The sequence below is a fragment of the Chaetura pelagica genome, unplaced genomic scaffold, assembly GCF_000747805.2.
Source record: "Chaetura pelagica isolate M959 unplaced genomic scaffold, ChaPel_1.0 scaffold90, whole genome shotgun sequence".
In the NCBI taxonomy this organism is placed as follows: Eukaryota; Metazoa; Chordata; class Aves; order Apodiformes; family Apodidae; genus Chaetura; species Chaetura pelagica.
In genome coordinates, this window is record NW_009953496.1 from 3,894,559 (window position 1) to 3,909,117 (window position 14,559).

At 41.0% G+C, this 14,559-nt stretch overlaps 1 protein-coding gene across 1 annotated transcript in view; it reads left to right on the plus strand.

The window, feature by feature from the left end:
• The window catches only part of RSPO3 (R-spondin 3), a 78,722-nt gene that overhangs the window by 48,854 nt on the left and 15,309 nt on the right, over positions 1 to 14,559 (plus strand). The window contains exons 2-4 of the mRNA XM_009999109.1: positions 2,789 to 2,980; positions 4,468 to 4,614; positions 6,965 to 7,162. Of these exons, the coding sequence (XP_009997411.1) occupies positions 2,789 to 2,980; positions 4,468 to 4,614; positions 6,965 to 7,162 (537 nt within the window). The remainder of the gene's footprint in view (positions 1 to 2,788; positions 2,981 to 4,467; positions 4,615 to 6,964; positions 7,163 to 14,559) is intronic.

Genomic DNA, 14,559 nt, shown 5'->3' on the forward strand with positions numbered 1-14,559 from the left:
GGGAAAGAGAATAGTTCAAGATTAAATTGGTGTTTTCTCTGATCTCCAGTATTTATATTTTATAAGCAGAAAAATGGAGGGATGTATTCTGGACCTAATGCTAATCGCGGGCCTGTACATACGTACTTTGTACCTGATGAGTCAGAAGGCTGACACTTGTGTAAGAGATGGGGAAGAAAACCTGTCATGGGTCTCTGTGCTCCCACCACTTGCTTTGCCCTCTACTGTGCTATGTTTTCCATTCTTGAGAGTCTAGGATTTCACTCTGCTCAAAGAGTGTTTCAATATAAGAAGACAGATGGCTGGTAGGGTCATTTCTAATGGTAGACACTGCTCTGAAACAGCCTGTGCATAGAATACTTAAATCTACACCAAAATCACTTCTGAGGATTGTGGAGGATTTTTTATGTTTCATTTCATTTGTCTCTATAACGGAGCAGGTTGCACCAAAGACCAACAAGCAAGAGCATTTCTTGGATCTTTTTGCAATGCTAAAGCCCAGACCTCCTGGTTCTGCAGCCAGTTCCCAACCAAAAAGTCCACAGTTCCTGCCCCTCTACCAAGAGACTTGACCTCTCTCTGCCCCACTTGCCATGTCTAAAACTTGTGGCTAACAGGAATAGTTTGTGCTCTCCTAGTGCTTTCTCACCTGTAGACTTCAAAGAGTTTCTTATAGTGGATATGCATTACTTACCATTGACCTAGGTAAAGAAAATTGAAGCAAAGCTTACACCAGGTGTACCACGGCCAGATTTCACCACATGAGGTTTAATTTTAATTTATTCCTTGCTCTGTAATACTAACAATATCATTCTCCATTTGGAACTACAGGCTTTCTTTTCTTTCTTTCTTTCTTTTTTTTTTTTTTTTTTTCCTATGTTATTTGTGTGAGATGTATCTGGAATGCATGAAAGGAGGCAGAAATTGTGAAAATGCTTAGAAAAATATTTTTTTATAGACTTAATACTCCTAAAGTGAGAGGGGAGATGGAAATTAGCCGTGCAATGGATCTTAGCTGTAGATAGCTATAATCTTTTGGTAATAAAGTATTGTCTGACATGTCATAGGTGCTCACACATAATATGTTTCCCATCAAAAGTTATCATCCGTATTTTATATAGCAGCTTTGATGGCAAATATTTTGCACTTCAGCTCCTTTTTCTTCCTACTGTCAGACTTCATGAAGGAAAGTCACAGATAGTTTTTAAATAATGTCAGCTTCTTAGATCATATAACTGTGTCTGCCTTTGGATGTAGCTTCATACAAGAGCCACAAGGCAAGGAAGAGAGAAGGACATTTTTATTTGCTTAACTTTAAAAAGAAAGCAATTTTTTCAGGCTCTTAACTTCAAAGTGAATGTACTCTGTATCCTTGGAACCTTCTTAGAAAAAAAAATGGTATACTTATTGAGCACTCAGTATTTTGAGAGTCCAGTGAAAACAAGTTTGATAACTGAATTGGGGTGCAGCTTCACACTATGCAGAAAGCAGTCTACTCTCATAGCAGTGGTGTGCCCTGGTGGAAAAACATTTTCCTCCAGATTGTTTTACAAAGTGAGCCTCTTGAGGGGCATGGAGAACTGGGTTCTTATAATCTCATTGAAATTGATTGTCTGCAGCAGGGCCAAAGTTTGCTCTTCTCCTACATGTTCCACCCTACTGAGAGAAATAACCTTTCATTCCTCGTTGCATCAATGAAAAAGGAAAAGTTCACTTGAACTCCCTTTGAGGTTTCTCGGGTCATGGGACTGGTCATCAAAACCTCAAATCATAGAGGAGTGCTTTTCCCTTTCATGGGCCATGCCTTTTTCGCCAAAACTGTTAACTGAACAAAGTACAGAGGTATGTTATTTATTTTTCAGACCTAGCTCCTATCTAAGAAGGCAACCAAGAAGGAATTAGAAGTAGGTAATAACTTCTGAAGTACAGGAAGATACAAAAGTTTATTATTTATCACTGAGAAATAATACACGAAATAATCTCTGCTACTGAAAAGTCTGCAATAGCATCCTCATGTCTGCTACCCCAAAACTTCTAAAGAAGAAATGAATAGTCTTCAGCAGTGAGTGTAGTAAGTTTTCCTTTCCTTGTCTGAAGAATTAGAACAATTCATTTGAAAGGCAAATATAATCCTACCTATGCTCCATGCTGGGACTGGAGCAGGGTAAATGCCACAGTTAAGTCTGAACATCAGGTTGTAATTGTTAGAGATTAAAAACATACCAGAAAGAACATTCCAGGGAAAGAAGGAGGGTGAGAAGGATGGGTCTCCTGTGTCTCTTTATTAAGGCAAATTAGCTTCACATCTTACAAGGCCATATTCCTGCACAGCATAACTCAATCAAAAGGAACTTAGTAAATGAATAAAATTATACACTAGGTTGATTTTTAATCATCCAGCTAGGGAAAGCACAGATAAGTGAACATGTATTTACCTGCTGGGCCAAGTGCATACAAGGTAGAAAAGCTACTGAAAATAACAAAGAAAAATAAGTGTTCTCTAGGATGCTGCTGTTTCACAAAATCTATTTCAAATATAACATGCTGCTAGCTATTTCTGCAAGATGGGAGCATTTCAGCTGAGCTTCTCATTTTTATGTAGATGAAATTATCACTGAAATTAATTGTTGGGTCATAAGACATTCAAGAAAAAATTAAACAACGTGCAAGTGCTGTAAGAGGTGGATGGTCCACCCTTCCAAGTACAGAGGAACCATTATTTCATGATCTTGTCTAACACCTTTTTTCTCTTACCCCTTTTTCTTTTTTTTAATGTTTGTTTTCTCAGTGCATCCTAACGTGAGCCAGGGTTGCCAAGGAGGGTGTGCTACATGTTCTGACTACAACGGATGCCTGTCATGTAAGCCCAGGCTCTTTTTTGTTCTGGAGAGGATTGGCATGAAACAGATTGGAGTATGTCTTTCCTCGTGTCCAAGCGGATACTATGGGACACGGTATCCCGACATTAATAAGTGTGCAAGTAAGTCATGGGGAGAGGGGAAGAGAATGGATTTGTTAGTTCTCTCTTGAATGCTGTGTCCCCTGAGGAGTCAAGTGAACAAAGAAGCAGACTGACAGGCCATGTCTTTATCTGTTTAGTTCTTTTATAGTAGTGCACTAAATGAAAACCCAAGCAAAAAGTTAGGGTGGAAGACCCCAAAATGGCCTAAAACTCAGAGATTCCAGCTCTGCATGAATGACCTGCTTAGCACCAAGGTGATGGTCTGCTCCTCTACACCCCCACACGAAAGGGACATGCCAGTGGGTTCCTGGCACTGCTCTCCAGCAGCAAGAGGGAGCAGCAGCGGCTCCAAAGAGAGGGGGCCAAGGGACCCTGAATCTCAGTGGCTGGAACCATTTAATCCACTGCTTTTACCCATCTGACTGCTGCAGCAAGGAGAGAAGACGGCAGGTGGCATGCCTGGGAGATGCAGTTTGCCTTGGTCTCTTTCTAGCTTGTCTCACACTCAGTGTAGTCCTCTAAATGCAGTTGGCCATGTTCCAGCTGGACAGGTTCCAGCCTGATTCAGGAGAAGAACTGTTGCCTCTAGGCTGGGAGACAGAGAACCCAACTCTGTTCTTTACTGCTCAGGCAACATTTTGACCCCACTATGTATTTTGAACCATAAATGAACTGGAAAAGATCACAATGTCCTCCTCAATCCTCTTTTTTGTTGTTGAATTCACTGTTTTTAATCCCACAGGTGATATAAAAACATAAGAGCGACGGCCAAGCAACCCTCCCAGTTTTTACCTGGTAATAAAAGTTATTTAATGAACAGACCCCAGAGTAAAGTCTTACAGAGTAACTTGACACTGTAAAATATTTGTTCACTCTTCAGCAGTGTGTGGCCTTGCATATTAGACATGAGCTGTGCCATACAAAAGTCTTTATGTATTTCTTTTAAAAATATCTGAGAACTGGGAAATATACCACTAATGCCAATTTGGGTAGTCATATAGAGAATATATGAAATACTACAAGACATCTAGTTAAGCATCGGGGAACTGATTAAAAAAAAGAAGAAAAAGGTGTTGACGCAAAACAATCTTAATCAGACTCTAAATTCTGGCATATTTTTATTTCTTCTGGATGAATGAAGATAGACAGAGTGGAGCTGGCCAACTACCTGTGCCCAATGGGGTTAATTAGTACCTATGCCATGTCAGTGTAGGGCAGAAGGAGTATGTTGCTGTTCTGTTGTACTGTGCTCTGTCTTCCTTGTGCATAGGTCTGCAAGAAGACAAGCAGTGTGAGGCCGTTCAGCATCAGGCCAACCTTATTAAATCCTCCCTCATGCCAAGGCTGGCCTCACTGTGTTTACAGGCCATAAAGAAGATCTAAATATAAATTGATTCCTTTGAAGATTGTTTAACATTGCTAGAATTGTGTGATTCTGGTTTATGGGAGAGACCCCATAGCGCTTTATGGCAAAGAGCAATTGTTGTTTACTGTTTGCATTTCAGAATGTAAAGCTGACTGTGATACCTGCTTCACCAGAAACTTCTGCACGAAGTGTAAAAGTGGGTTTTACTTATACAGTGGAAAGTGCCTTGAAAAGTGTCCCGATGGGCTGGAAGCCAACAACCACACAATGGAGTGCACTAGCATCGGTAAGTCCGATCCCCCCACGTCCTGTCTGGTTTTCTCATGGGGGATCAAAGGAAGGCATGAATTGCAAGATCAGTTACACCATCCGTGAAGTGCAACTTAAAATGGAAATGCTTGGCATCACAAGATGCATTCTCCAGCACAACAAATTCAAAATATTTCCCAAGTCTGCCATCTCACAAGAAGCACAACCTCAATTGTCCCCCACAAACACAACCTTGATGCTGAGGGTAATGCTCAGGAAATTTGGCCTGTTTAGTGTGTCTTGAGGTGGAATGACATCCATCTCCTAGTTGCTCTGTTACAGTGTTTTGGAGCACAGTCAACATCAAAGGTTCAAATATTCTGAGCCAGACCCCACATGTAGTTGAAAGATTAACATAACTGCTTTGCTTTAGGTCCCTTGTACTACCTTGTACTACCTGAGCCTTCAGAGCATTTATGTGTCAACACAAAGGTGAAGCCTAGAAACTAAAATACAAAGGAAAAAAAAACAACAAAAAAACCCCACCAAAAAATCCCAAATGGTATCTATACCTAATCACCTAACTCCAGAAACTGAGGTTTAAAATAAAACACCAAATAGTGTGGCACAGTCACTGAAGGAAGGAGATTGGTGAGTTGGTCCTGTGACTCACTGGCTGCAGAGAAGGGACCTGCTTTTGAGTCTCTCCAGCCTCTGACTCACAAGCTCAAATTATTCACTCTGGGGCAATTTTGGAGGTCACCACACCTAGCTGTCTGCTCCATCCCTCTGCCACCCCTCCAGCTGAAAACAAAGCAAGTGATATATTTGCCTCTGGGCTGCTGCAGTTGACACCTCCTGCCATAGGCATGCCGAAGCTGCTGCAAGGGTCGGCTTATTTTAGTACATGGGCTGTGAATTGTGGTGGCTGAGGGCTGTGAACTGTGGTGGAAGAGGTAACCTCTTCAACCACCAGCAACCAGGGAGCACTTAGGCACAGCCTGGCCATGGTAGAAATCTCCCCCACAGTACAACGCACATAGCTCTCCCTGGCATCGCATGTTTTGGAGGGGAAGTAATGCAGGAATAAAAATAATGTACATTTGTTTGGCATTTTCCTTCTCATATATTAGTTCAGGTGGTAGTGATGTTTTTTACTGTTTTATTTTCAAGCAAAGACTTTCATCTTTGAAAGCAAGGTTTTGTTTCTTGATGGCTGTTTCCAAGTGCTGTAGACTTAGCTGTTTTAACAATGAGTCAGTCTCAACTAGGAAAAGCCATTTCAAGCTACGGAAGAAAACCAGAACCTTTTTGTGCACGTGAAGGCCAATTATTTTAACAGGAGAGCTCCAGTGTAATATGAAAAACAAAATTACCCACATGACAATTCAGTGGTGAAAGGCTCAGAGATTACCTGAGGTCAGTTATATTTTTAGGTTTTGAAAAAATAAAAAAAAGTACATTCTGGAGCTGAAAAATGTTGACTTGTAAATTCCTCCTTATAGAGGGGCTGGGAGTCTTTCATTCTTCAGGTTTACAGTCTAAAGAATGCATGTGAACATTAAGTAAATATAAATGTTTACTATCTTTTATCAAGGTAAGTGTACTGTGGAGCTTGTACAAAAGAAGGACAGTTATTAAAAGCACGTTGTTAAGCTTCCAAGGTTGCTCCTGATTTTGTCTACACTGTTTGACAAGTGTTCAGCTGCACACCTTTTGAGTTCTCAATAGTATGGGATGTGCACTCAGATCACCACGGTTTAGAAACTGTAACTTGCACTTTTCTGAAAAGATTGCATCCCCCTGACCATATTCTCCTCTGTTTTGACTACTTACAGCTTGTTTATGCTGGCTCTTTTCATTATTTAAGCTGAATAGCAAGCAGCAGATCACCAAAGCTAGTTGATTCTTAATGTAATGCTTTTTAATATCAGTTGGTCCTTAATAACTATTTATTTCCAAATTCAATAACTTTGAGACCGGCTGCAGCAGCTTGACCCAATGACTTTACTCTCCCTACACATAGGCATGACCAAAGTTTAATACCACTGAAGTTAGAAGGATTTATACCTCCACAAAACCAAAACAACCTCAGAAAAAATGCCAGTAATTGATTTTATTGAGACTGATTGTGTTGTTGTTGCCCCATTTCAGGAATGGAGTTACAAAACAATGAGAACAAAATAGTAACTGACATAATTATTTGATTTTATTTTGGCAGTATATCCTCAGCAGTCCTATTGTGACCAATTCACTGCTGCAAATCCTGATTAATTTCATTAATTTTTGCCACCTTTTGGGTGATGTTGAATAAAATTAATGTACCATATGCATTGTGTGTACAAAAATATATTGGCCAGGCTCAGTTTGTCCTATGTTTATTGCAGTGCACTGTGAAGCTAGTGAGTGGAGTCCATGGAGCCCTTGCACAAAGAAAGGAAAAACATGTGGTTTCAAAAGAGGAAATGAAGTAAGGGTCAGAGAGATCGTGCAGCACCCGTCAGCAAGGGGCAATCCTTGCCCAGCTACAAGCGAGAGCAGAAAATGTATTGTACAAAGAAAGAGATGTCAGAAGGAAGGAAAAGGTACCATGTTATAATCATCATAATATGAGATTGGTATTGTGCTTGTTTAATAACTCACATCTGAATTCCCAGACCTCAATTGCAAGCTTCAGCAAAGCTCCCATTGAGGTGGTGCTCTTTGGGTTGAAGAGAACTGTGTCCTTGCCTAGAGTAAATAAAATCCTAATGCTGCTCAAAAAATATGCTTTGTGTGATCTAGAGAAGACAGGATGGGCTGGATGGGAAGGCCCATTCTCTCTCAGGTCTTCTGAAAGAGCTGCCAAGATAAGGGGTTGCATGTGGAGATCAGAACAAAAAGATACGGCATAAAACATATGGTGGGAGTTGTTGGCTGGGTACCAGGCAACCGGGTTTCATGCTTCAACCATGGGATTCCTCCAGACCTCTTCCTGTTTCATGCATCCCTACAGGCAAGGCCATAAGTCTTGCAATCGCAGTGCTGTGGCCTCTCTCCCACCCTGAACTCTTTCTGCTACCTCTGTTTGGACAACTTGGCCAGATCCTACCATCAGCATCTGGCTCATGGAGTCCCAGCATGGGAGAAAGATCACAACATTGCATGGCAGCCAAGTGAAACTCCACTTGGTTTCACCCAAAAAGCAAGAGTGCCAGCAGTCCCACTCCTTGGTGTGAGCCAGCTCGTTGGATTTATTCCCCATCATGGCATCCACTAAATGGCATCCTACATGTTAAGAATGGGAGATGTTTAAGAAGTCTGTGAAAGAATGATTAATACAAATTCCACCCACTAGAGATTGTTGTTCAGTTGTTCCCTTTTCCCCCCCTTCTTGCAACAGGGAAGTTACTTGCTCTGTACCCGGTGCAGTTAGTCTAGTTGCTGGCACAGGAGTGTCAATGCAGTATTTCCTTTTCCCCACCCCTCCCATTTTGCCTATCCTTCCCATTTCCCCATCCCTTCTCTTTTCCCTGTTCCCCTCAACCCAAAAGCAAGGTTTCACCACTTTTGAGCATGAGTGGAACAGGTGGAGCAACTGCACGTTGTGTGAACATCTGAGAGCCAGCGTGAGCTGCTGGTACCAAGTAGCAACTTCATAGAATTATAAAATGGTTTGGGTTGGAAGGGACCTTATAGATCATCTAGATCAAATCCCTGCAGGGCAGGCATACCAGGGAAACTTACTGTTTCACTGTTAAATGATCACCAGGGTTGCTTCAGATCATTTATAGAAACGTTAAAGGGGTTGGAGCTTGTAAGGCTTTTGAAGGCTGGCTTGTTCCCTAGGTATATACCTCATAAGAAAGTAAATAACAACAGAAGGAGGACCTTATGAGCCAGATATCTACGGGTGTCTGACCCTTGGGTGTCACCCAAGAACTGGCTAGATTCATTGATATATGGAAACCTATGGCATAGATGTCACTTCCTTCTCCCTGTGTCAGGCAGTGCCTTGAAGAGATAGAGCTAGCTATTTACAGATTCCCTTATGCTTACAATCTATGTTCAAAACATCCATGCTTATTTCTGCTCCTGCACAGTGTCACAACTTGAAACAGCCTCTCATTAGTCTGTAACTGGGGGGAGGGTCCTTTTTTCCTACCAAAGTTAATTTTGCTAAAGCTGAAAATGTAGGACTAAAATGCAATTTTGGAACTGTGAAACTATTTTTTTTTTTTGAGGTGATAATCATGTTGTGCATTTGCTTATGGCAATTTGGCAATCTCTTCAGACTGGACAAGACATTTCACTTTGAGAAATGCCTGCTGTTCCTCTGTAGCAAGTACTCTAGAAGAAACTACTCACGTATTTTACTGTCAATTCTTATTTTATGGGATCTGAGCCAAACCATACTTGAAAAATACTGCACACCACAAGAATTCGTTCATAATCATGAATATTTTTCTTCCTTTTCTTTTTTTTTTTTTTTTTTTCCCCTGCAATGTGGATAAAAGTGGAGGGTTTTCTTCCTTTTGAGAAAGTCACAGACTGTATTCCAGGTTATTTCACACTCAGACAATTCCTTCAAAACCAAACCAGGCAAATGGAACCCGTGTTCCAACTCTACCCATGCCCTTAGGATTTGTATGTCTATGTCTGAGAGACATTTTTTTAAATGTTCTGAAATCCACCATTATATACTCCTCAGTATCCACAGAAGTCTGTCCTATTTGATTTCATATACCTTCACAGGGAGATGAATTAAAAAAAAAAAAAAAAAAAGCTAGTAAACTAGATGAGAACTACACATAAAACATTAGGTTAAAATAGCTGTAAGGGATGGCCAAGCCAGGAAACTGAAATTTAAGCTCAGATTTAAGTTTTCCTTCTGTTCCTAGTGGAATGGGGAAATGAAGCTTTCCAATTTCATTTCCATGTAACTTACCTTCCCTACTGTTATTGTCCCTTATTGCACAGAGAGAAACTTCTGCTCCCCTTTGAACAGCAAAGTAATTGCATGAGAAACCAAGCCAGGCCCTGTTCCTATGGCTAGTTGTGTCTAGTTAGTGAGTGCAGAAGGAGATGACAACGACAATCTTTGGGAAAGGGAAGAGAAAGTATATACGTTGATATTCACTGACCAGAAATATTGAGAATGCTCTTTTGCACTGTATGATTCCCCACTGCCAGGGCAGTGCTTTGGAGTTTGGCTTTCAGGGCATCAGCCTTTTAAGCCTGGCAGCAGACCCGGCAGTTGCCAACATTTCTGCTCATCTTTTCTCTGCAGCCATGGAGAGGGAGTGAGCTCAGTCAGCCTCTGCCATTTTCATGTTGAATAGATGTCTGTAGCCAAGGGAGTTAGGGCAAAGACCACATGATGACGGGTTGTGCTCGTCACAGATGCCTCAATGACTTTGCTCAAGGCATTGAGGTCAGAGACAGGATGTTAGTCAGTGAAGTCGCTGCTATCGCACAGGAACAAGGACATGTTTCTGGAACAGCTACACAAAACAAGATAAAATTGATGCAGAAGTTGTGTTTTTTTAATTATTATTTCCATCTGCTGGTGTGTCATTAAAGCTGAGAGCTATCACAATTTTATTTTTTTTCCCTCACTGAATATAAAAAGTAGTTTTACTGGGAGAAGGTGCTAGCATTTTCAGAATGAATGCTAACAAAAGGGAATAATGAGGATACAAATAGTCTGACTAGCTTAAAAGGTTCCTTTGACTCATTTTAGCGTGAAATTAGTTGATCCCACCATATTCTGATGCTCTAATTCCCATGTGTTCCACATGCAGGTTCCTTTTACAGTTCTGCCTCATCCAAAGCTCACTGTAATTTATTTTGTAATTCTTCTCTTTTAATCCCATGATAGTGGATTCTTTTTAGTCTGCATGATTACATGGTTTTAAGTTTCAGCTTCTTCTTCTTCTCTTTCCCTCACACTTGTTTTGTTCCCCCAGTGCAATGCGCTGTTTTACCCTCCACACTTCGTATCTCCTTGGCTCCTGCTGATGGACATAGGTTAGGAGTTGTTTCCTGTTGCCATGTCTACTAATGGCAAATGGCAAATAGATGTACTAGAAAAGCATAACTTATAGAGCTCTTAAAAAACTGCAATTATCCATCAATATTATTTATTTCCCTTATAAATGTGCTCTGGCTAAACACAAGTCCCTTTGGGCTGCTGTCTGTAAATGTGCAAAACCAACTTTTACTGGCCAAAAGACAAGTATCAGCATTGCATAAAGAAGTACTTGTGGGGAAGGAATTGCATGTTTTAATGCATGAGTAATTCTGCCAAGAAGAGAACATTCACCATATGTCCTTCTGTTGAGTCCCAACTAAACTTCCCCAGAGAGAAGGCTGTTCAAAGTGCTTCCAGAGAACAAGTTTTGATCAGTTTGAAGAGACTAAAAAAGACTAAAAGTGTGTAGTTATGAATAAGGAAGTTATCTGAGAAAGATGAATATCAGGCAAGCCAATGGCTAGGCTACTTTGGTTACAGAGTTGTATTTTTGTAAACAAATAAATAATACATTTCAGTTGTTGCTTGAGCATCTATTGATTCATTTGCATGCTGGTGGCACTTAGATGTTCAAATAAGAGGATCAATCATTCTTAACTGTGTTAAGATTAACTCGTTCTGTGTAAACAAAGACCAAAAAAAGTTTGTGCTCCCGACAGGCAAAAATTCAAGCATTAGACATGAAGACATGGTGGGCTGAATGTAGAAGAATGTGTTTCTTTTCCACTGTGGAGTTTAGGAATACTTACCTTGTAGTGTCTGAAAGCAGGGTACTGTTATGAAAGGAAGACAGGCAACTTTTATCAAGCCACACACAGCTGCAACACCCCTGGCTGCAAGGTAGCTTGTCAGCTAACAGTTTGTGCTGTAAAGAGAATAGAGATATTATGCTGTGATTTTTTTATTTTATTTTTTTTAGTGTACAGCAAGAGAAAGAGTGAAAGCAGTGACTTTGAGACGTCGAGCTGAATTCTAGATAGGCAAACAGATGGGAATCAAGGGAACAGGATTTGTTGTTGAGCAGTTCTAATGAGGAAGTGTATATATTTTTGAGAAATAAAGTAAAAAAAAAAAAGTGCACATATGAATGTAAAAATCCAGGTTTGATTTTAATAGCTTAAAGAACTGAGACTCAGGTCATCTCTGTTGCTTCTTTTAACTAGTTCCTCCACCCTTATTGTTTTATGTCTACATAAGGCTTCAAACATAAGGATCAGATCATGTCTGAAAATGTCTTCAGTCAGCTATGGTGTGAGGAAGGAATCCTTATCAGGCATCTATCACACTTCTAAAGGCACTGCTTTGATGAAAATTCCAAGCCATTAATTAAGAATTTACTTTAGTTGAAAACAATGTAACTTAATACTAACAAAATATTAAGTAATAAACTAATTTCACTCACTTAACTTAAACTCATTATATTACCCACCCTAATGTACACACTCTGATGTCATACGGATCCGTGTAACAGTGGAGCACAGAGGTCTCTGGAGTCTAAACTAAGTTGACCCTTACATATTTCTTATAAAATTTCTGCAGCTGATCTCCAGTCAAGGTGCACTAATTTCACTAAGAGTCAGTTAAGCTGTCCCAGGCAAAACAGAGGAAGAAAAAGGAAGTCCCTACTAAAAAACAATAAATTATGCATAAAGTTACATTACATTTTACAATGTACGTGGAAGTACAGTGGTGAAGGAAGCCATGTGAAATTGATGGGAGTTTCACCAATTCTTTGCACAGATTTTGAATCATGGCACACAAAAAAAGGGTTTGAGGATCTTCACAACCCATAGAAACTCCTCTGTAGCCAGTTAAGACTTCCATAAGTATGTGCCCCTCTGCTCTCTGCCTTTCTACTCTGCTTTTCTGAGACCCTACCTGGAATACTGTGTGGAGCCATCAGCACAGGAGAGACATGGACCTGTTGGACAGAGTCCAGAGAAGGGTCATGAAGATGATCAAAGGGCCACAAAAGTTATCAAAGGGCTGGAGTACCTCTGCTACAAGGACAGGCTGAGAGAGCTGAGATTCCTGGAGAGGAGAAGGTTTCAGGGACACCTCATAGCAGCCTTCCAGTACCTGAAGGGGACCTTCAGGAAAGCTAGGGAGAGACTTTTCACCAGAGAGGGTAGTGATAGGACAAGGGGTAATGTTTTTAAACTGAAAGAGCGTATATCTAGGTTAGACATCAGGAAGAAATTCTTCACTATGAGGGTAGTAATGCACTGGAATAAGTTGCCCAGAGAGGTTGTGGAAGCCACCTCCCTGGGGGTGTTCAGGGCCAGGTTGGATGATGCTTTGATGCTTTGTGCAACCTGATCTAGTGGTAGGGTTTCCTGCTCACGGCAGGGAGATTGGAACCTGATGATCTTTAAGGTCCCTTCCAACCTTTACCATTCTATGGTTCTATGTGTCACATCAACGTGCATATTCATGTGACAATACCTAATTTTACAAACAAATTCTGGACTGCCACACCTCTGAAACAGTTGCTCATGCATTTTGTTGAGCTCTGTTGTCACACTGGGTAACCTGAATTTGGCGTGGATGTTCACAGAGGGGGTTTTGTGATCTGAGAATTCAGAGAACAAATGACAAGCTGGGACTTCACTGCACCTCTGTAGGCTTGATAAGATCATGGTGGGATTCACTACACTTCAGCTTGACAGCTAAAAAGTAGTTGTTTTTGTCAAAGTAAGGGTCATAGTGATGGTGGGGTTAATACCACACTCGGGAAAGAGGATCCATGACACTGTAAGATGGATGCTAAGAAGGGCAAAATAATTTGCTCCTGAAAGTGCCCGTTTCAATCCAATGACTGTCGAAGAAAAGCCCAGTATGAGTGAACTACTGACTTTTAAATTAAAGGGCACATTTTCTGCATCTGCACAGTAATGACTTCGCAACACTCCAAAATCTAAACCAAAGTTGACCCAGGCTGGCTCTGTAAGAAAGATTAATGTGTTTCAGGGGATCCATGGGTCAGCCACAGTAAAGCAAAAAGTAGAGTTGGAAAATACTCATTCCTGATACTCATTTCTTTTAGTGTTGGCAACACCAGGGTCAGAGGACATTTTGTTGTGTTTGTTGATAAACATCTACTAACAGCTGTACACCCGCTCATTCAGAGGTGAGCTGTGCTTTACAGATTAAGCTATGAATAGTCTGTCTGTGTGTGTGTAGTGTATAGACACCTTACACACCAAACAAAGATAAAAGTCTCTTCCCAGGGCACTGGAGGCCCACAGCAGTCCCAATAATTTCTCAGTGTATGATTTTTAAACAAATTTTTCTGATTTAAAAAATAATAATAATTGGGGAAAATTCAAGATATATTCGTTACAGAGTGTTTGTACTTAATCACATTGAAGTCCTAAGCATTGCTACAAGGGAAAGTATGATATCCCAATCTCAGCTCATCCCAGAAGTCACATTCTCTCCCTCATGTATAGCTCAGTTGCATTTAAAACCAGAGGGCTGGAGCACGTGAGCCGGGGAGACATCACAGTGCACAGTTCGCTCATGTAACTGTGAGAGACGGGGTGTCCTGTGTGAAGGTCACTAGTGTGGTTATGGTTAATGACCTTACTTCATGGCAGGTCACAGGACTTCTGAAGCCTCAAAATGAACACAAAGCTAATTACTGCATCCCTGTGTTTACATACTGCATACGCCAACGGGTCATAACTCTGGCCTCTGCAAGCCTGAGTTACTATAATTGAGGAATCTGTCTTGTGAAGAGTTTGGTTGTTTATTTTCTGTTTGTTGCTGCCAAGAGAACCTCTCATTTCCTTTCCTTGCAGGGGTTTTGACTCTTTAACTTTAACACATTTCCAGCCTCCAAGAGTAAGGCTGTTGAGACTAGGAATCTGCTAGCTGCAAGATGAAGTGAAATGGCATCCTGGGGACACCTTGGGGAAGGCAGGGCATGGGCAGCACCTGGCTGCCCGCTGCCACAGGCTGGGGGAG